This window comes from Hakea prostrata, chromosome 4, assembly GCF_041222555.1.
Source record: "Hakea prostrata isolate BN-2017 chromosome 4, UWA_Hpros_2, whole genome shotgun sequence".
NCBI classification, from domain to species: domain Eukaryota; kingdom Viridiplantae; phylum Streptophyta; class Magnoliopsida; order Proteales; family Proteaceae; genus Hakea; species Hakea prostrata.
The window spans coordinates 10,633,057-10,653,122 of record NC_142603.1 but is presented as its reverse complement, the minus strand read 5'-3'; the positions used below and the strand labels follow the sequence as shown (position 1 = coordinate 10,653,122).

At 38.9% G+C, this 20,066-nt stretch overlaps 1 protein-coding gene across 2 annotated transcripts; it reads left to right on the top strand.

Annotated features, from left to right (window-relative positions):
- The first annotated feature begins 984 nt into the window (after positions 1 to 984).
- LOC149017796 (lysophospholipid acyltransferase LPEAT1-like) lies at positions 985 to 19,792 on the top strand. 2 transcript variants are annotated; one of them, XM_089152131.1, is made up of 9 exons: positions 985 to 1,641; positions 4,236 to 4,355; positions 5,384 to 5,421; positions 10,339 to 10,403; positions 10,489 to 10,557; positions 12,044 to 12,177; positions 16,424 to 16,564; positions 17,522 to 17,585; positions 18,049 to 19,792. In XM_089152131.1, the coding sequence occupies exons 1-9, from the start codon at positions 1,120 to 1,122 to the stop codon at positions 18,066 to 18,068; spliced, it is 1,173 nt and encodes a 390-aa protein (XP_089008257.1). In that variant the 5' UTR covers positions 985 to 1,119; the 3' UTR covers positions 18,069 to 19,792. The 2 variants fall into 2 exon arrangements, with proteins under 2 accessions (XP_089008257.1, XP_089008256.1); XM_089152130.1 differs by lacking the exon at positions 18,049 to 19,792 and having other exon boundaries at positions 17,522 to 17,890.
- Positions 19,793 to 20,066: the final 274 nt, after the last annotated feature.

Here is a 20,066-nt window from a genome sequence, read left to right as displayed (position 1 = left end):
CTGTATCATCTCATGAAGCTATGTGTACAAACCCCTTCCAGGATGAGTCCAGATTATCTCCCCATCGGGGAGCACTCTATGCTCCTGACGGCTTTACAACCACAAACTATAGGGGGCCCACAAGTAAAAAATAATTAAAGGGTGCTTCTACGGTCTCCTTCCATCCTGTGGTACCTCCTTTCGTTTGAAATGAAAAAGGGTTAGGTGTTGGGGGAACGCAGGAGAGTCTAGATTCTCCGTCTAGAAGATTGTGTTTCCCTGTCACCATATATTTAGGAGATCCATCTTTTAGCACTAATAAGACGGAATAAAAAAAGTGCAATTCCCTTCTAAAGGATATAAAGGAGTCCACAGGACATCTGTGGGTTTCCTCTTTAATATTTTTTGCCTAAGAGTCTCCTTATTTTACAGATCATAAAGTGTCGGGGAGATGATCCAGATTCGATACGGAAGGGGGAGTCAGGATTAGCTCCCCCGACGTGGAGCTAAGTACTCCCGACCACAAAAATAGCGTGGCATACGGTGGAAAAACACTTTTTGGAAAAAATAAAAAAAAACTCAAAATTTCACATGCTGGCCCCACTGTGTTTTTATGATTGGGAAGCAGTTGGTGCTCCCCCGACTGTGAGAAAATCTTGATTCGAGGGGCGCAAGGAACCGGTTCGGATTTGGCGTCAGCATCTTGTGTGGAACCGGTTTGAACGTGGTTGATATAAAGTCACATGGTTCGCATAGGTCTGAGCTGTCCAACGAACAAAATCGTCGTGCGCAGTTACGGTTAGAACTTAGAATGTTGTTCGTTCTCGATCTTCAACCGTTTGATCGTTATACATATTCCACGTATGTAGTGGGGTCCAATTTCAAGCGCACAGCTCACGCATTTAGTCAAAAGATTCTATTTGAACGTTATCTACGATGTATGATCTTATCAACTTTGGAAGAAAACAACATAGCGTCCCTTAGAGATTTTGGTATCTGCCACGACTCACCGCCCGTGAGTATTTTCCCTCTTCCGTGTAACTGCCCCCTTTGAACTTGCAAACACAGCAAACAAGAACATTCTCAAATTTTATGGAGTTCGCATGAAGAAATTAGGCTCTCGAATCTCTGTATTCAATAATGGAGACGGAGCTAAATAATTTTGAATCCAAGAAACAGCAAGTTGTCGAACCAGCTGAAGAGCCTCGGGCTGAGGGATCCGGCAAGGATGAGAGGCCTTTGCTGAAATTGGATTCCAACGTCAGTTATTCTCCAATTGTTCATGAGGATTTGCAGGAACTCGAGAAGAAATTCGCTGCTTTTGTTAGAAGAGATGTTTATGGAACGATGGGAAGAGGGGAACTGCCTCAGTGGGAGAAAATTCTTCTTGGATTGGCAGTTGTCACGCTCGTTCCGATCCGTGTGGTCGTGGGGGTGGTGCTAGTTGTGCTATACTATTGTATATGCCGCTTCTGTACGCTTTTTGCAGTGCCGTGTCGAGAGGATGGGCAGGAAGATTATGCTCATCTGAGTGGGTGGAGAAGAAATGTAATTGTTCAGTCTGGGAGGTTCCTCTCTAGGGCAATGCTCTTCACGCTTGGTTTTTATTGGATTAGCGAGTCTTATCGAAGTACTGATTCCGTGGAAAAATCAGCTGGGGAGGTAAGCCTTACCTGCATTTTTAGATAATTATGTTTATCGGCTTTAGTGGTTACATTTTCTGTACATGCTTTGAATATTGTAATTTGGTGATCTGGGGAAAGTTTTGCCAGAATCAATCAAGAGGGACAAGAAGTATTTTAGAATGCTAAAAGTCGATTTACAATAGGCTTCTTAATCTACATTATTAACATAGATCGTGCTTTGCAAAAAGAAACAATACTTGAGTGCAGGAGGTGAATTTCGTACTGGCTTACAGCAGGAATACAGATGGTTTTAACAATGAATGATTAAACTGCAGGAAGATAAACAGAAGATTATTTCTAATCTGTTGTCCTTTTTAGTTTTACATGTAAGAGATAGAATTGCTCAAGGCAACCATAGGTTTACAACTATGTGACGTACACCACAATTTCTTGGCATGAAAAATTATGGTGATACAGGCTTTATAATTTTATGTGATTTTCATTTTCCTTTTTTCCCATCCCCTCCCCCTTCTTCTTAGAGTTCTGGTAATGTGAAGCAGGGCTATAGAAGGCGCAATTTTATGTCCATTTACTGTTGAACTGGCCTATGATGACACTCACCATGGTGACACTTTCCCCAAACTTTTCAGCCTTGACAGCAGCTCACGGAGCTGGACAAAGTGGCAAAAATTTGTTCTTCAAGCTTTCCCCCTTAGGAACCCCTGAAGAAAGGGAACAAATAATTTAATGGGAACTGGTTTTGTATTTTAAAGTGTGTCAGATTTGAAATTGCAGGAACATAATGTACTATAATCTCTCTAGTTCTTGATTTATAATATTACTAAACCTGTAGATTGATATAAAGTTATCCAAGTATTTGGGATCTAAATTGCATTGAAGGAGAGTCCTCAATATTTTGAGGAAGTTATATGCAGACCTAGCTTAGACCCCTTGGATAATAAGAGGAAATGCCACTATTAATGTCCAGATTAATGCAGTTTAAGTGCTAAACCAGTTCCTGAGTGAACTAAGAAGGATACTGATTTTTGGAGCTGAGGTCGGAGAATGGTTGTTTATTTAGTGTGGATGAGTAATGAAAGCTTACTACTATGTACTTAAAGTAATGAAGGTTTGAATATTGGTCTGATCCAGGACCATCAAAAAACAATTCATGGATTCATTATTGCAGAACTGAAGAGCCTTTCTTTAACCCAGTTCCAGCACCTGCCTTTACAAGATTATCAAACATAGAGTTGACTGATCTAGCTCTCTTTTTGATTGTGATGTTCAATCTAGAAGCTAAGAAGTGAGACATGCAAGGGAAATATGATAAATCTCTCCTCATAATTGGGTAGTTTGAATCTTTCCTCCATTTACTGGGATTAGAATCAATTATTAAATCGCTTGGTAAAAGGGTTCTAAACCCCTGAAAGAGGAGAGATATCTGCTTTGCTGGAGATGCTATGACCGACAATAAAGAAGATGAATCCTGTGTTGCCGATAGACACTCTTCTAATCTGTGGCTAGCAGTTCGTTGTATAACAATTTTGATGCTCAGCATTGGGAAACTCAAATCTTGGGCTAGATTTAACTTTAAAAAACTCTCTCATGAGTCATGAGTCATGGTGATGGATTTTGTGGAGAACCCTGCTAAACTGATCTTCTACACTCTATAGAGGTTCCATATGTGATCCAAGTATTCAAATCATTAACTTCTTTGGTCAATTTAATCTGGCCATTTGAACTACCATGCTTCTTTGTTTACTCACAGCGTCTATAACTTGATATATCTTCTTTTTCCTTAAAAACCACAGCAGGTTTCTTATCATTTATAACTTGCAACCTTATTTATGTTCACTATTCCGTACGTTGATACTCTTTTGAAGTTCAACTTTGCAAGTTTTGTTCTTCATATATTTTATCACATTTTCTTGTCCTTCAATATAAGATATTGAAATTGTGATATTTTTATCCACCATTGAGACTGCACCTTGTTCTTCAGATCCATGGTAACGAAACTGATTGAGTGCCAAAAAGATTTTCATGTTTAAATTCTAGTCCTGTCCACCAAATTTCTAGGAAGATGTGTCCTGTCCCACCATTGGAATGAACACAAGTAGTTTCAGCTTCCTGTCTCACTTCAACAAATGTAAGAGATTAGGCATTCCATGATGAATCTTGCATATTACACCTAACTGATGAACAGTTAAGTAAACAGTTTGGTGCAAAATGGTGCTTGGCAACATCTTAAGATACTTTCATTCTAATGAAGTAATTATTGATATATATAGTAAAGGGAGCTTGTACTCCCATGTGGTGACAAGGATGCTTGTGCTTTGTGCTTCTTTATAAATGATTATTCTTCTTTCTAAGATTTCTCCAGAGAGACCTTGTGGTGTGAAAGATATCATTTTTATGAAGTATTTCACGAATACAGTTGAAGAAAAAAAGCAACGTAGAGGTATTAGGTCATTTGTTTCCATAACTTGTTGGAAAAGATGGTAAAATTAGAGCACCACAAAAATGCTCAGCTATATCCTTTATTATTCTGTATGATAATGGTTAATGACATGCGGATGATAAGCATTTGTCTTGTTTACTTATGGTTTTTTCTTCTTCCAAATTGATCAGAACCAGAGCAATGAGCAATCTGGAGAACGTAAGCGACCTGGGGCAGTTATTTCAAACCATATCTCTTATTTGGATATTTTGTATCATATGTCTTCTTCCTTTCCAAGCTTCGTTGCTAAGGTGGGTTCAGATGAGTCTATCTTATTTTTCCATCAAAAAATCTTTATGCAAGACTTTCCACAGGTTGGTCTTCTGGTGGTTGAATCTGAACTCTTTTAGATTTATTAAATAAATCTTTTGCCAGATTTGGATCTGAGCTGGGACTTGTTGGCTATTACAAAGGGTTCCAAATTATTCTAACCCAATCCGATACCGTATGGAAGAGATTTAAAAATAATATTCTGATAATTGATAGCCCTTCAACCATTCTTAGAGTTGTGTTGCGCAACCTTTCTTAGGAAGAGAAATCTTAAGAAAGGGAACAGACACGGAAGTCTGTAATAATATAATGAAACAGAACAAATATGAAAGTCTGTATTTTTATATACGTTTGTATATATGCAAGTAAGCATGTCATTATTTGGCCTAACATGCAATATTTGCACGATTTTTATGTTCCTACGCACATAATCTTAATTGGGTTGGTTCTGATGGATCCTTGATTGCTTGATCCATTTGTTGAGTGATATGACTGGAAACATATATTATCATCAGGCTCAAACATCCTAGATCAAGGTCCTGTTTGTTTTTGTAAATTTATTCTGTTTAAAACAAATTTTGGTATAAGTAAAATGTATCAATGTTTCTCATGCATGTGAATGCAAGTTGCACACTTGTAGGTCAATTAATATCGTCATCCCTTGAAAATTGGCATTAGAGTTCAGGTTATTTTCCACAGCTAGTAGTTATCATGAATGGACTAATTCGTTAGTCTCATGTTTTCATCCTATCCATTGGGGTGGGTAACCGCCCAATATTATGTTAAATAGTAATCATTTTGGCAGAAATTAGAACCCTCATGGAACCCAAGCATCAAATTCCTGTTTCATCTTAAATTGGCCAGGTCATGACTCTCATTTGACCAGTTGGTCTCATCTGATAATAATTTAGGAAGTAACAATTTGATTAGACTTAATTTTCTGTTCATTGATTCTGACATGTTTTTGTTCTTTTTTTGTCAATCTTATTTTGAACTTCATTTCCAAAAGAGATCCGTGGCTAAACTTCCTCTAATTGGTCTCATCAGGTAAGTTCACATCACTTCCTCTGGATCATTATCTTTTGGATTGCTGTGGTGGTGTGATCTTCATTTCTGACTTAATTTCCTAATGTGTTCCTAACATTTATAAAATATGCATTACTTTTTTCCTGTCCCATGCGGTTTGACCTTTTCATTCTATTGCTAAGTAAAGCATTTTATATGAAAAGGTTTGCTTCATCTGGTGTTAAGACTTAAAAAAATCATTATATGTTTCTTTTATGTCAATCACACCTGGTAAAACATTTATGTTTCTCTAACATGAAACTTATAACAAACCACATTCCACTATTTCCATCAAGGGATCCAGTATTGAAAAATTCACATATTAGTCATTTATTTAATGTCTTTACAAGTGACAGACATACACGACATAAATAACGGAAAATCCAATATTTAAAACTCTATTTTATAACTGGAGAAGTGGAAAGAAGGCCAGATATAATTTGATCATTATGAGTGAATCCCAAATCTTTGGGGACAATCAATCATTACTTCCCAACCATGACAAAGTATCAGTCTACTTCCATCTTATAAAAATAGCCAAGGTTTTAAAAATTCTTATTTGGATGAAATCCATAGTTGAGATATATGTACCCGTGAAACAATCAATTGAAAAATGCTACAAGAAATGAAAATATCATTGTATTTTTTTTAATACATGTTGAAGTGATCGAAGCAAAGAATATTTTTTATGTGTCCACCCAAAATTTCAACTCTTTTACTACCCAGCTAGTCAATTTTTTGTTGAAATGATGGAAAGAAAAAATTAAAAAAAAAAAAAAAAAAAAAAAAAAATAAAAATATATATATATATATATATATATATATATATATATATATATATATATATATATATATATATATATATATATATATATATATTACACACTAGGATCAATGAACTCTATACTCAATGGGTTCACAATAATGAAGAAAAAATGAAGTAACTTGGTAAGGAACTTTAAATGGAATTGGAAAGCTAGATAAAAGATTTATTACTCTAGATGTGCTTCAAGAAAAAGAAAGAAGTCCAGTATTTATATGTTTAGATTGAAGAAGAATGCTTACGTAAAGGGTATGATCCTTTTTTGAAAGGACAATATCGAGAAACAATTTACAAATTGCACCTAATGACGAATGATTAATAATTCCTTGGATGGCTGAAAAAGAGAGTGATGAGAGAGACAAAGACAATAAATATGGCTAGCTGGTGCCCCTTCTCAATTTTTGTTCATATTTGTAGAACATCAGTACAATAATCCTTTTTTACAGAGTAAGAAAGTCCAACTAAAATAGAAACTAAACTTAGTAGTACAACTCAACTAGGAAAGCAAGAGGAAAAAAATACACCAAATAGAGAGTAGTTGAGAGAGAGAGATCCACAATAAAGAGGAATCCTCCTTTTTTTTTTTTTGGGGATGAATAAATAATATATTAAAAACTAGCAAGCAAACAACAAGAAAACAACCCAAAAAACAATGAGTTGAGAAGGAGGGGAGGGGAGGGGAGAAGGAGCACAAGCTTAAGGGGTGATGAAGGAACAACTGAGGCCCCAGAAGCTAACAATTAACCTATTTTTGGGGTTGTAGCAATAAGAGGGTGGGGAAGAGAGAGCAATCTGGAAGTAAGAAGATACATCAGAATATATGGCTTTCCAAATCATGTCTAAAGATCGAGATTTGGAAGTCCATCTTCTAAGGTTACACTCCCACCGGATGTGATGGATGGTGGCCCCAAAGACAAGCTTGCCAAGGCAATTTCAAATAGAGTTACCGCAAAATTCCTCAAGATCCATGTCCAATCACGAGCAAATCCATGTGAGCGTCTCGATCGGGGCCAAATGGAGGCAATGGCTCTGTCCCAAAGGGGGCGGGAAAAAGGGCAGGTGAAAAACAGGTGGTTGATGTCCTCTAAACCATTCCCACACAAGGTGCAACTGGGGTTAGCGGAGATATGGCGGCTAATGAGGAATGATTGGGTGGGGAGAGCAAGGTTGAGGGCTTTCCAAAGGATAAGGGAATGACGGGGATGAGACCTTTGAACCAAACCAAGTGGGACCAAGGGATAGGGGGATGAAGGGAGTGGAGGAGGTTCTAGGCGGAGGAAGTGTTGAAAGATTTTGAGGGCGATGGGGTCCAAATGGTGGTATCTCAGGGAAGGTTATGGATAGGGGGAGAGGATTCCAAACATGTGTGAGGCTGGGGTGGGGGAGAGGGGCCCAAGTTCCATTGGAGAGGAAGCTGTCAAGGGTGGCAAACTTGGGGATGCGAGTCTTATAGGCAGTGTGGAGGCCAAGTAGGGTGAAGAGAATGCCAAACGGGCGTCAGGGATCAAGCTAGAAAACGGTGGAGGATCCATGAGAGAATTGGACAGAGGTGGCGGATAGAGCACGAGGGCGAAAGAGGAGGATCTTCTTCCAAATCTAGGAGGGATTAGAGGGGCAATAAATTGTCCAAATGGAGTCATGTTTGAGAAGGTAGGAGTAGACCCAGGAAACCCAAATGGAGTCATGCTTGGAGGCAATCTTCCAAAGGCCACCCTCAGATTTGGGTTGACAGACCGTGGCCCAAGAGATGGGATCTTGAGGCTTCTTGACCTTTACTCTATGGAATGAATAATGGATTTGGGAATAGAAAAGATGCCATTCCATTAAAGGTAAAAAGATTGGAGAACAGATTGAATAAGGACAACTCACCCAGCAAAGGACAGAAGCTTTCCTTTCCATAGTTGTAGCTTTTTCCTTATGTGATCAAGCATGGGGGAGCAATGGTGTCGGGTGAGCCTACCAGGGATGAGAGGGAGGCCAGAGATAAGTAGCAGGGAAGGAGCTAGGGCTAAACCCTGAGAGTTGCAGGAGAGAGTCTCTGGTAGTGTCCGAGATTCCAAAGAGAAAGAGAGTGGATTTATTGAGGTTGACACAGAGACCGGAAAGAGATTCAAAGGAGGAAAGCGAGGAAAGGATGGTGGAGATAGATTGATGGTCAGTTTTGGAGAAGATCGTGAGATCATCCGCAAACGCAAGATGGGAAAGGTTGATGGATCTGCATTTGGGAATGGGGGAGATGAGGAGCTGATCCGTATTCAATTGGAGGATACGAGAGAGGACCTCAAGAGCCAGGGAGAAAAGATAGGGGGAGAGGGGGCAACCTTGGTAGATCCCAACCCTAGAAGGGAAGTGAACCATTGGGGAGCCATTGGTGACGATCGAGAAGAAGGGGGTGGAATTGCAAATCTTAATCCAGTGGACAAAGGTAGGAGGGAATCCCATAGCAGAGAGGACCTCACTAATAAAATCCCAACGGATAGAGTTGAAGGCCATGTGAAGATCCACTTTTAAGAGAGTTGCAGGGGAGTGGGAAGCTTTATCGAAGCCTTGGACAATTTTCGTGCAAAGGAGAATATTATCCAAGATGCTACGGCCCGAGATGAAAGCAGATTGGTTAGAGCTCACAAGAGAGGGTATAACCTTCTTGATTCGGTTGGCTAAGATTTTTAGATGAATTTGTAGATGACATTGCAGAGGGAGAGAGGGCAGAAGTCGAAAAGAGAGGAGGCACTAGGCTTCTTGGGGATGAGACATAGAAATGTTTGGTTGATGGAGGAGACCTGGGAGGGATTAAGGAAGAAGCTCCTAGTAGCATGGACCAGATCATGCATTATGAAGTCCCAGGTCAATAGGAAGAACCCCATGCAAAATCCATCAGGGCTAGGAGCACGATTAGGCTTGTGAAAACGGATGGCAAGGAGAATCTCCTTAGAGGAGGGGATGGAGAGAGGGAATCTAGATCCGAGGTTGAGACAAACTTATTAATTAGAGAGGGGGGAAGTGGAGGCCTAGGAGGGAGGGAGGCTGGGGAGAGAAGGAGACAACTTTATTCCTGATACTGGGAATATCAGTGATCCAGGTCCCATTCCTAGAAAGGAGACAAGGGATGGAGTTGAAGTTCAAACGGCCCTTGAGGGAGCGGTGGAAGTAGGCAATGTTAGTGTCCCCAAGTTCTAGCCATTTGATTATAGCTTTTTGCCGAAGGAAACTTTCCTCCTTGGAGGAGAGAGTAGCTAGGGCAAGGGATAAAACATGCTCATCCTTGGCGAGGGAGGGGTTTGTGGGATCCCTATTGAGAAGGAGTTGGATCCTGGAAAGGTCGGAACGGCAAGAGGAACCCTACTTTTATGATAGGTAACCACAACTTTTACTATCCTCTTCGTAACTCTAAACCCTGTGTCTCTAACTTGGCATCTTTTTTGACAATGTAGCACATTGAAGAGGAATCGTTTGGTTGGTCACATCAGGCGACACCTTAGTCATGGGTAACATTGTATTGTATCTTTCCCTTCTCTTTTCTGCAATAATTTGGAACTTGTTTTCGAGTAGTGCAGATTGAGGTATAGCCGTAGGCAACATTTGGGATCCAAATCATCTGATAAGTGGCAAGTGTCAAAATAAAAGTTCATAGGGTTAGTTGAGTTTGAATAAAGCAACCCAGCCCAACAAAATATCAAGGCCTTGAACATGATAACAGTGGTATTGAAATACTCATCCGAGGATGATTAGTATTATATATGTCTTAATGCTACAGTTTCTTCCAAATGTTATGTTGGGTCATGGGTGTTAATCTCTTAGCTTTGCATTCTAGAATCCTAGTTCCTATTTGGAGCATCACTGTTCCCTGAATTTTGACGCATTTAGTCTTTCTTGACCAACTTTCCAACAGTCTTGAGATTTGTTTGAAAATCTTTTGACACCATTTATTTTTACCTGAGCCTTGTAAACTATATTTTTATTTCTTGCAGTTTGAACCCTCTTATCAATCTTAATGGCTTATTTAATGTTGTTATCCCATTTTGTATCCTGTCTTGTTAATTTAGTCCTGATGGATTTCTGTTGCTTGTGCTTAACAGCAAGTGCCTTGGTTGTGTCTATGTCCAGCGGGAATCAAAATCATCTGATTTTAAGGGTGTTTCAGGTATACTAAACCTCAAAACCATTTTTCTTTGTGTAATTTCAAAATTTTGGTGGTCCTCAAACTCTGAAGTCTTTTCTGCTTGCAGGTATTGTCACAGAAAGAGTCAAGGAAGCTCATCAGAATGAATTTGCTCCCATGATAATGCTTTTTCCAGGTTCCCATTTATTTATTTTATTAATTGCATGGATAAAGACTCTTGATTCTTAATGCCCTTGTCACCTAACATTTCCATGAGATTGGACCATCCAAATGTGTCTATATGCTTGTCATATATTTTCTATCAATATCGTGTAACATTTTTCATTTTGAAAATTGATTTTGGTGTAAGGAATGCATGCTGCAGACAAAATGACTTCTAAAGTTACCTTAACATTTGAGCAAACTTAGCACACTGAATGGTGAAACCAATAACACTGAATGGTGAAACAGAGATATTGGGAGGTTTTATAAATTTCTTGCTTAATTAATTTTTACTATCTCTGGAAGGGGAAAAAAAATGCAATTCACTACCAGTTTCTCTATAATTGTTAATTAAAATGGAATAGATTTTTTTTTCTTTTCTTTATTTTCGAAAAAAATTAAACATCAGTATTATGATCAGAGTGGGAGTGACTTGATGTGAGTGAAATAAGGGAATTTCTAAAGCATCTGTTGCTTTCAGGTCTGGACACTTCATTTTACTTGAAGCCACTGTAGGATATGTTCTAGATAACATATCCCGGGCAGGTGTACAGATAGTGCATTTGCAGAAATTGGACCATTGGATCCCTGATCTTTTTGCCTGAATGGTCTGACGCCTGGTGTGGTTGTAATAGCATCATTTGGGACGAGCTTTGAAGTATTGGGTTTCATATCAGAGGGGTGATTTTAAGATATGCATTGTGTTGTATTGGAGATACATAATTTTCTCACCTCAAAAAAAAGAGATACATATAGTTTGCTAAACATATGCATGGAACCACACATTTGGAACACAGGAACACTAGTATGGAGAACAACGTATAACAACACAAAACTTGATTTGAGTACAAATCCTTGCAAATAATCAAGTTTAATGCATCGACTAACTTAGTTTTTCCAAAATCTATTTAGAGCAAACAGTTCAATTTTGAATCATGATTTAAACGCAATGATCAATAATTTCTAGTTTTCTAGAACCTACCTTTTTCTGTGAAATCTCCTTCGATCTTTTTTACTAGTTTTTCCTAAATCTATTAATTTAAAGCAAACAGTACGATTTTAAATCATGATTTAAGCGCAATGATCAATAATTTCTAGTTTTCTAGAACCTACCTTTTTCTGTGAAATCTCCTTCGATCTTTATATAAAAAACAAAATTATAGACTAATGGTCACTTGGGTCTTTGGCGGCTTTTTATTGGTTTGTAGCAACTGTATTGTTATCTATGGAGACTGTATTGAGCTGGATTGCCAAGACACAAGATATGTGTCAAGTGATACGATGTGATACTGACTGATACTTTAAAACCATGGGTGGGTCCCATATTTCAACAGTGTTGAAGCTCACAGAATCGCATATAGAGAGGGGAAATGTGTAGACCCTACATTTCCTAATTGTTGAATATGTGCTTTCCTGAATTATTATTAACACGTCTTGATTCTGTTTCTTGTTGATTGCAGAGGGCACAACTACAAATGGAGACTTCCTCCTCCCATTCAAGACAGGTGCTTTCTTGTCTAAAGCTCCTGTGCATCCCATGATCCTAAGATATCCGTACAGGAGATTTAGTCCAGCATGGGATTCCATATCTGGGGTGTGTAGCTCTTCATGAGCCATTTATACTTACATCAATCCTAATACTATTTGTTGATAAAAGGAAACTTGTTCTATTGGCCACATCTACATGCATGCTTTAATATCCAGGGCTGCAACTTTTGACCTGCACCTGCAAACACTTGGCACTGCATTGTAAATACCAGTAATCCAATATATATTTTTTAGGAAAATTATGATAATTGCCTGCATTGAAATAACTCAAATAAGTACCTTCACTCTGCTTTAATCAGTATCAATTTGCTAATGGAGTGCATACAACTGAGAAATAAAATAAAAGGAGTTGAACAAGTACCTAGGTATTGTGAATTGTTCAAATAGAAAAGGTATCCATCTGATCGTAACATAAACTGTTTGTACAAATAGAATCTATTTCCATACACTGCCCCAGTAGAATGTACAAGGAATGTCAACATGGAGCCAGTTCAAGGAGTGTAGATGGATATGATATGTATGAGAGAATCTTTTCATTCTTTGTCGGAGAATATATTTGATGTATCCCTAGATGGATAGGTCAAGGCATCGAAACAGTCTCTCAGAATAATTGTTTGGGTAAGGCTGCGTAGAAAAACTGCCCTCTGGACCATAGTTGTTCTGAAAGCCTTCGGCATCAGGTTCACCCTAGATTGGATAGGATCAACTAGGGAGCAGTTTCCTGGTATCTGAATTTAAATAAGATAGGATTTTGGGGGTAGTTGATTGGGGTACACAAGAACATTGGTGTAGTATAAAGGGGAAATAGGGTTTTGGATTAAAGATTCAGAAGAAGAAGAAGAGTTGGGGTTGGGGATAGTTTGACTTACTACTGTCAAGGATCTTCTTGAATATCAGTTTGAATGGTAGAAGAAGCTCTTAGGGAAAAAAAGAGAAGAGGAAAGGAGAAATCAGAATTGGCATGGCAATTCCATATGCATTGCTCAACAGCACCAAAACTCTTACAGTGTTGAGTACATCTAGCTCTGGCGATAATGGGAACCATGCCAAGAATATACTTGATGCTGCCCTAGATCAAAGAGGTTCAACTAGGTGCTAGTCTTCCAAGATCTGAATTCAAAAATTGAAGGTTTTGTGGTTTTAGGATTTTGGGGTAGTAGTTGATTGGGATACATAAGAACATAAGGGAGATTTTGCACATGGGAATTTAGAGGATTAACAAAAGAACTGGGTTGGGATGTTGTTGAACGACACCTTCAACAGTAAAGGATATTCTTGGGGGAAGAGAAGTGAAGAAGATAAGCAATCAGAATTGGTATAGCAATCCAGCATCCATTGCTTCACAACCAAAACTCTTATTTAGAAAAGAGAAAAAAAAGTCATATTCATTAATCAAATCATTTCTCATTGACGGGGGATGCATTAGATATGCATAGACCACCTAAGATTCCTTGCTTGGTTCATAATCACTACAAGACTAAAAAGGATGAACCTGGTGTTGAAGGCTTCCGCACAAGAAGAGTGGGTTTTTTCCCTCCCTTTTTTTTTTTTTGGCGGGGGGGTGGGGGGTGGGGTTGCAATTTTCTAGAAGACTCAATATTGTAAATAAAACAAAAGCAGAAGTCTATTGAATCTACTATGAAGTATCCTAATCTTAAACATTGGTTCTAATATTGAATTGAACTACTAATCTTGTGTACCAGCATTACCCCCACTTCATGGCTTGTAAATTAGGCCCATCACATCAATAAACTCAAAAATAAGAAGTCTTAACACTATTTTTGGTAATAATTTTCATTCTCATTTTTGCTCCTTTAAAGAAATCAATACTAACAACCCTTTTTGATAAAAAAAAATATTATTTGGTAACTCTTGTCTAGAATAAATTATGGAATACAAAATATGTTTGGTAAGTGGATAGCTGTGAATAGTTTTGTAATATTTTTCAAATGGGATGTAAGTTGGTTGAGCAATCTAAGAGAGAAGTAGTTGGGTAAGGATATGTTTTTCTAATATCTTAGAATAAATGACATATTTACCCTTGTTTTTCGGGTCATATAAGCATGTGCTCATTAAAAGCTACTCAAAATGATAGGAAAGAATTTTTGCCCAAAGTCTTAGTCTATTATGGATAATGAGATTTTTTCTGAACTTTAAATTAAAGTAGGTTTCATAACAGATACTAAACATACATGAAATGAAAATATGTCAAAAAATGAGAATGGAAGCTGATACCAAAAAGAGTCTAATATCTATACAACCTACATATGGGCCAAAGTAAAGTATTCCAATGCCAAATTGACAATTATGGACATTCATAGCTGCATCAATATCAGCAGACCCTTTTGTGACATGACAGCAGAGTCAATCTCATCTGTTTGGTCCCGCTGAAGATGAACAATATCAATGACAAAATGGTTTAAAGGATTCTCTTCCTCTAGATCTTCCATTGGTAATAGAGTTCATCCTCGTGAAAAGTGACAGTTGTTGTGAAAAAGTTTAGGAGGAGGAGATTGATAGCATTTGGAACCCTTTTACAATGTAGAATACCCAAAGAAGATACTTTGAAAGGACTGTGGGTCTAGTTTGGACTGGGAGACGGATGAGTTTTGAGCAAGTAAACACATTTTGTATTGTCACATGGAGAGGAAGATGAGAGGCAATACATAGTCGGAAGCTGACTTATTGGTGTTTCAAAGTTGATTGCACCAGATGTTGACATTCCATGGAATCCCTCTTCTGCACTTTCCTCTGGAAAGGCCAAGAGTCCTCCCGTTTCCTCCACCCTATCAGCTGGTCCAATGCTTGCCACCGAACCTCTGAACAAGGCCTTGGCATTCGGCGCATCATGGATGTCACATAGCCTACCTTTTGAAACTCATTTGGAAAATTGCCTCAAAGCAAGACTCCATCTGGGTTTCCTGGGTCTACTCCTACCTTCTTGAATCGGACTCCATCTGGACTTCTAACCCCTCCGGATTTGGAGAAAGCTTCTCCTCCTCTGTCTTGGGCCTTACTAGTTATCTCTGTCCTAGTATCTTCAGGATCCTCCCACCTCTTTTTGGTTTAACCCGTGGCATTTGATGGGCATTTTGTACTCTCTTCTCGGTCTCCGCTCAGTCTATGATACCTGCATCCCTAGAGCCGCCCTCCTTTCTTCTTTCATCTCCCATGGTTCCTGGTCCCCTTCTCCCCACCCAAACCTCATGCATGTCTAGGATTCCCTCCCTCCCCTCTCACCCTCTGCTTCTGACCTCACCATTTGGCTTCCTTCTCCCACCAAATCCCTCACTACCTCTTCTGCTTGGAATCTCATCCGATCCCCATCCCCTCGTGTCCCTTGGGCTCCTCTAGTCTGGTTCAAAGGCCACATCCCTTACCCTTTGGAGAGCCCTTAACTTAGCTCTCCCCACCCAAAACCTTCCTCATTAGCCGCCACATCTTGGTTGACCCCACCTGCATTTTCTATGGGAAAGATTCAGAGAACTTAGATCACCTTTTTTTCTCTTGCCCTTTCTCTCGTTTGCTTTGGTCTTTAGCCATCTCCTCTATTTGGCCTTGGTCAAGGCTTCCTCGTGGTTTTGCTAGTGATTGAAATTGGATCTTGAGAATTTTTTTCGGGTTCCTCTATTTGCGATCAAGTAGGTAAGCTAGTCTTTGGAGCTACCATCCACCACTTGTGATGGGAGCGCAACCTCAGGAGATGGACCTCCAAATTTCGCCCCATAGAGTTGATTTGGAAGGCCATCTGTTTTGATGTTTCTTCTAGGCTCTCGTCTCTCCCCCACCCCCCAGTGGCTGATTCCCCAAGGACTAGGCTTATTGTTAGTTCCTAGGGGCTCTCCACTACATTTCGATCATCTTCTTGATTGGTTCCCCCCCCCCTAATTTCCTCTTTTTTGTATCCTTTTGTCGTCATTTAATATATTATTTATTCACCCAAAAAAAAACTTGATTGGTAAGGAGTGCAACAGTAAGAATGGTATTGCTCCAATAGAGTTTTTGAACACAAGTGGTAAACATCAGGGACCAGGTGACTTCTGGAAGATAGCTGTCCTACTGATGTTATATTGTCTTATCAAAAGCTTCCACTTAATTGTAGTTTTGCCGCTGAACTATTAATTTGAGTTGCCTGGTACTCCTGTGGTGCCAGACAAAAGTAGGGCACATCCTGGAATGAATGTGATTGTCAAAATATTTTCCAAAAAAATGTTATTCTATTGCTGTCATTGTCTGCATTCAATTTGAGCTGCAGACCATGAATTCCTGATTTATTTAATGCTCATTTGCAGGTGCGGCATGTGATGTTGCTTCTTTGCCAATTTGTGAATCACATTGAAGTGACAAGATTACCTGTTTACTACCCGTCAGAGCAAGAAAAAGAGGATCCTAAACTTTATGCTAATAATGTTCGAAAGTTAATGGCTAGCGAGGTATACGCCCCTTCCTACACTGTCAAGTGTATGCTGTTCTGGAAACATTTAGCCATTGTCGTTTTTGAGTTTTTAGTGATGCAATATAATGCACTGGTCTTCCTTTTGCATGAAATAAGCCAACTAGCTTTTTAGCTTATGCACTTGTTATAGATAAATAGGTTCCCAATAGATCTGCCTATGGTGAATTGGTGATTGAAAGAGCTTAATGATATTGACAGCTGTGGGTGAATTCTTCTTTCTGGTTCTGTAATTGCAGCCTTGTAGGTGTGAAGTTTACAGCCAAATTTGGACTTTGTTTACTACATTTGTAGGAGCAGATGACTGAATCTATCACTTGTCTTGCTTTCTTGTAGCTCTCTCTTTTCTAAGCCTACCTGAGAACTGCTGCTCATTCAGTGGTCCCACAAAATTCCTTGATTACTTTACTACCTATAATTTCCATGAAGGATTCAAATGTTCCACCTTTGTAGCATGGAGGACCTTTTTGGCATTGAAACCCTCAGAATGTTCTTCCCATGATCCTTTGATGGCTCATGTGAGTTTACCCATTGTGGAAGGACTCTAGCTTTGTGCATCTCTAAGTAGTTGTAGTGCATGAAAATGTGGTGTCATCCGGCAATATAATAAAGTGTGGCGCACCCATAATTCATTAAGACTGCTCCCGAAAACCACTTCTGAAATGAGAGTAGCTTGAAGAAAAAAATTGACTGGTAAAATAAGTGGTTGAGGTTGGAAAAGTAAGTTTAGCTGGAAAAAGTAGCTGTTTTCTATATGCTTATTGGCCCACTCAATGACATGGAAATGGATCACATATTTTTCATTGGTTGTGTTGCAATGTATCGTTCAGAATACCATCCAAAAATTCCAATATGCTTTTCTTTTCTTCCCCCCCCCCCCGGTCTTTTCCAAACACTGATTTCATGTACTTTTTTTTTAATTTTTTTGGGCCTGCAGGGTAACTTTGTACTGTCAGATATTGGCTTGGCTGAGAAGCGTGTCTATCATGCTGCGCTTAATGGTAATAATAGCCTACCTAGCGTTTTACATAAAAAAGAAGATTGAAAAAAAATAAAAATGCATGGCCTTGCTTCCCCCCTCATTCCTAGGCACTTTGGTTTCTTTTGGTACATTTTTGCTCATTGCACAGAAAAAGGTGGGTTTTCCTCACCTATCCAATTGAACATTTGTCTTTCATTATCGTGGTGTAACCTTGTAATCTCATGTTAAAAATCCTCACTGAGAGTTTGAATTTGGATTTGCTCCGTCTTTATAGTGTTGTCATGTTTCCTTAGTGTATGAATATACTATCCAGAGCCATCTCTTTCTTTTCTCCCCCCCCCCCCCCCCCCTTCTTCCTATTTGTACAAATGGGAAGAGTACTACTCATGATCCTTAAATGTGTTTCTCCATCATAGTCCTACATCCTTGTGAGAGAAAATCTGCATTTGTAAAACTGAACCATCTCTTTGGTCTTCCTGCAGGTCTATTTTGCGAAAGCTAATTGGATTCAAGATTTGTTAATTCTTTGGGATTCTTTGATGGGAAAGGGGAAAACAAAAACACAAGGGAAACTAGAACAGTACTTCTTTTCCACTGGCCTATTTTTTTGTCCTTCCCTTTCAAACTATAGATTCCCAGTCCTTACAGAAAATGTTTGTGGAGCTTCAGGATCCTTCAAGCACCTGGTTGCATCTATCCTACCTCTCTTGGTTTCCAGAGTCCTCTGCTTTACTAGTATTCTTGACCTAGGACAGTCCATTTCGTCATCTGTTTCATTTATTAAACTTCACCTGTGTTGGCTTCCATAGACTGAGTATTCTTGACCTAGCCGCTGCCTTTACTGTTAAAAGAGTATTTCATGCCTGAAAGTATAAGGTAGTGTAGTGCCATTGATTTTTATTTCCCCTTTCATTGAAGCCACTTGTTCCATGATTCCAGTTTTTTTTGGTACTAGCAAGGCGGTTGGGTCATATTATTCATCTTTATTATTTCCCTCCCTTTTTTTATGTTTTTGTTTCATATACACTCTCTGGAGCTGGGTAGGAAACTAGTGATCTGTTGATTATCTGCAATCTCCCTGCGTCATAGAGTTGTAATTTTAGGGAGAAGGGTGAGTTTACCTGGTTAAACCTAACTACATCAGTAAAAATGCTTTAACATGTACCAGTAACCAGAGGACATTCTATGGTTCAAAGATTTTACTCTCCTTTCTTCGTTGATCGGTAGGTGGCTGAGGTTTTCAGCGCTGCACTCGGTTGAGAGTGTTGTCATCGTGCTTGGTTGTCTTGGATTGAATCTGATTTAAGTGCATCGTCTGGGGTTTCCATCTGAAAAGCTCATGTTTTTGGACAGTGAAAGTATCACTTAGAAAATCTGGGTTGGGTTTTGTCATTATTTTGGTTATTGTGGAAAGTGACAAAATTTGCTGCCTCGTCTTTGCTGTGTCAGTTCCAGGTATTTACCTAAATGGCCTGCTGGTCTTCGTGTGTTAGATTTTTTCCCTAATTCTCAGTGTAAGCACCCACCTCAGGAAGGGGAAAAGAAAAAAAAAAAAGAGAGATTTTAAAGCATAATCAAAAAGAAATTGAAATTCTCAGGGTTGCTTATGTAGAAATTAGGTGATAAGGTGATAAGACTTGAATGTCAATACATCAAAGAAGTGTGCTTATCAATACGATTTTGGTTTTTTTTTTTTTTGGGTTGTTTTGTACGAATAGAAAAGTTCTATCATCGAAAAGTACAACTACGAAAGAGTCAAATTCATGATGGTGCTTATGGAGTGGATTATTTACTCGGATGGTTTTACAATGACAAATTACGTGGGACTAGCAAATAAAAAATAATAAAATAAATCTCATCACCTAACTTTGTGGGCTTTTTTGTAATTTGTGGTCAATAGCCATAGGAGGAGTCCGTAAGGGGAGCCGATTGGGACTCGTGGTTATGAAGTAAGAGGTTCTTCAGTGCTGGTTGAGGTTGGAGTCTTCAGATGTTGAGATTGGAGAGTTTGGCCCAGGTTGGAGTCTTCAGGTGTTGAGAGTGGAGAGTTTGGCCCAGTTAGGGAAGTTAGGGTTGGTATGTATTCTAGCTATCTCCATGTCCTAGTTGATGATCTGTCCAGCCCACATGGATAGAACCATACGAGTTTTCGTTCTGCTACAGTATCTCCTAACCAAGTCTCCTTAATGATCTTGAAACTGTATCAAGCAAATGACAGCCATCAACGGCTGTGTTTTTGGGTGAATTTTATTTTATTTTATTATACCTGATAAGGTTTCAGTGAGGGGCCTTGAACTGTATATATGGTGCAGTGCAGAGTTGCCCCCTCTTCCAGAGTAGGTGATTTCAAACTCCAGCCGGCGAGGAAAATTAACTGATTAACTATTTTAATTATATGGTGATTTGCTTTCTTTGTGTCTCAAATTTGATCCATTAGTAACTTGATTATAGAAGAAATTCTTGAATCTTTGACAAGTGTCTATTTGTGTTTTTCGCATCA

What these genes read in the sequence shown, in the direction of transcription:
- LOC149017796 (XM_089152130.1), top strand. Translation starts at nt 1,120, where the DNA reads ATGGAGACGGAGCTAAATAATTTTGAATCCAAGAAACAGCAAGTTGTC. An exon ending in TGGAAAAATCAGCTGGGGAG is followed by an intron (nt 1,642 to 4,235) that starts GTAAGCCTTACC and finishes CAAATTGATCAG; the next exon opens with AACCAGAGCAATGAGCAATC. An exon ending in CATGGGATTCCATATCTGGG is followed by an intron (nt 12,178 to 16,423) that starts GTGTGTAGCTCT and finishes GCTCATTTGCAG; the next exon opens with GTGCGGCATGTGATGTTGCT.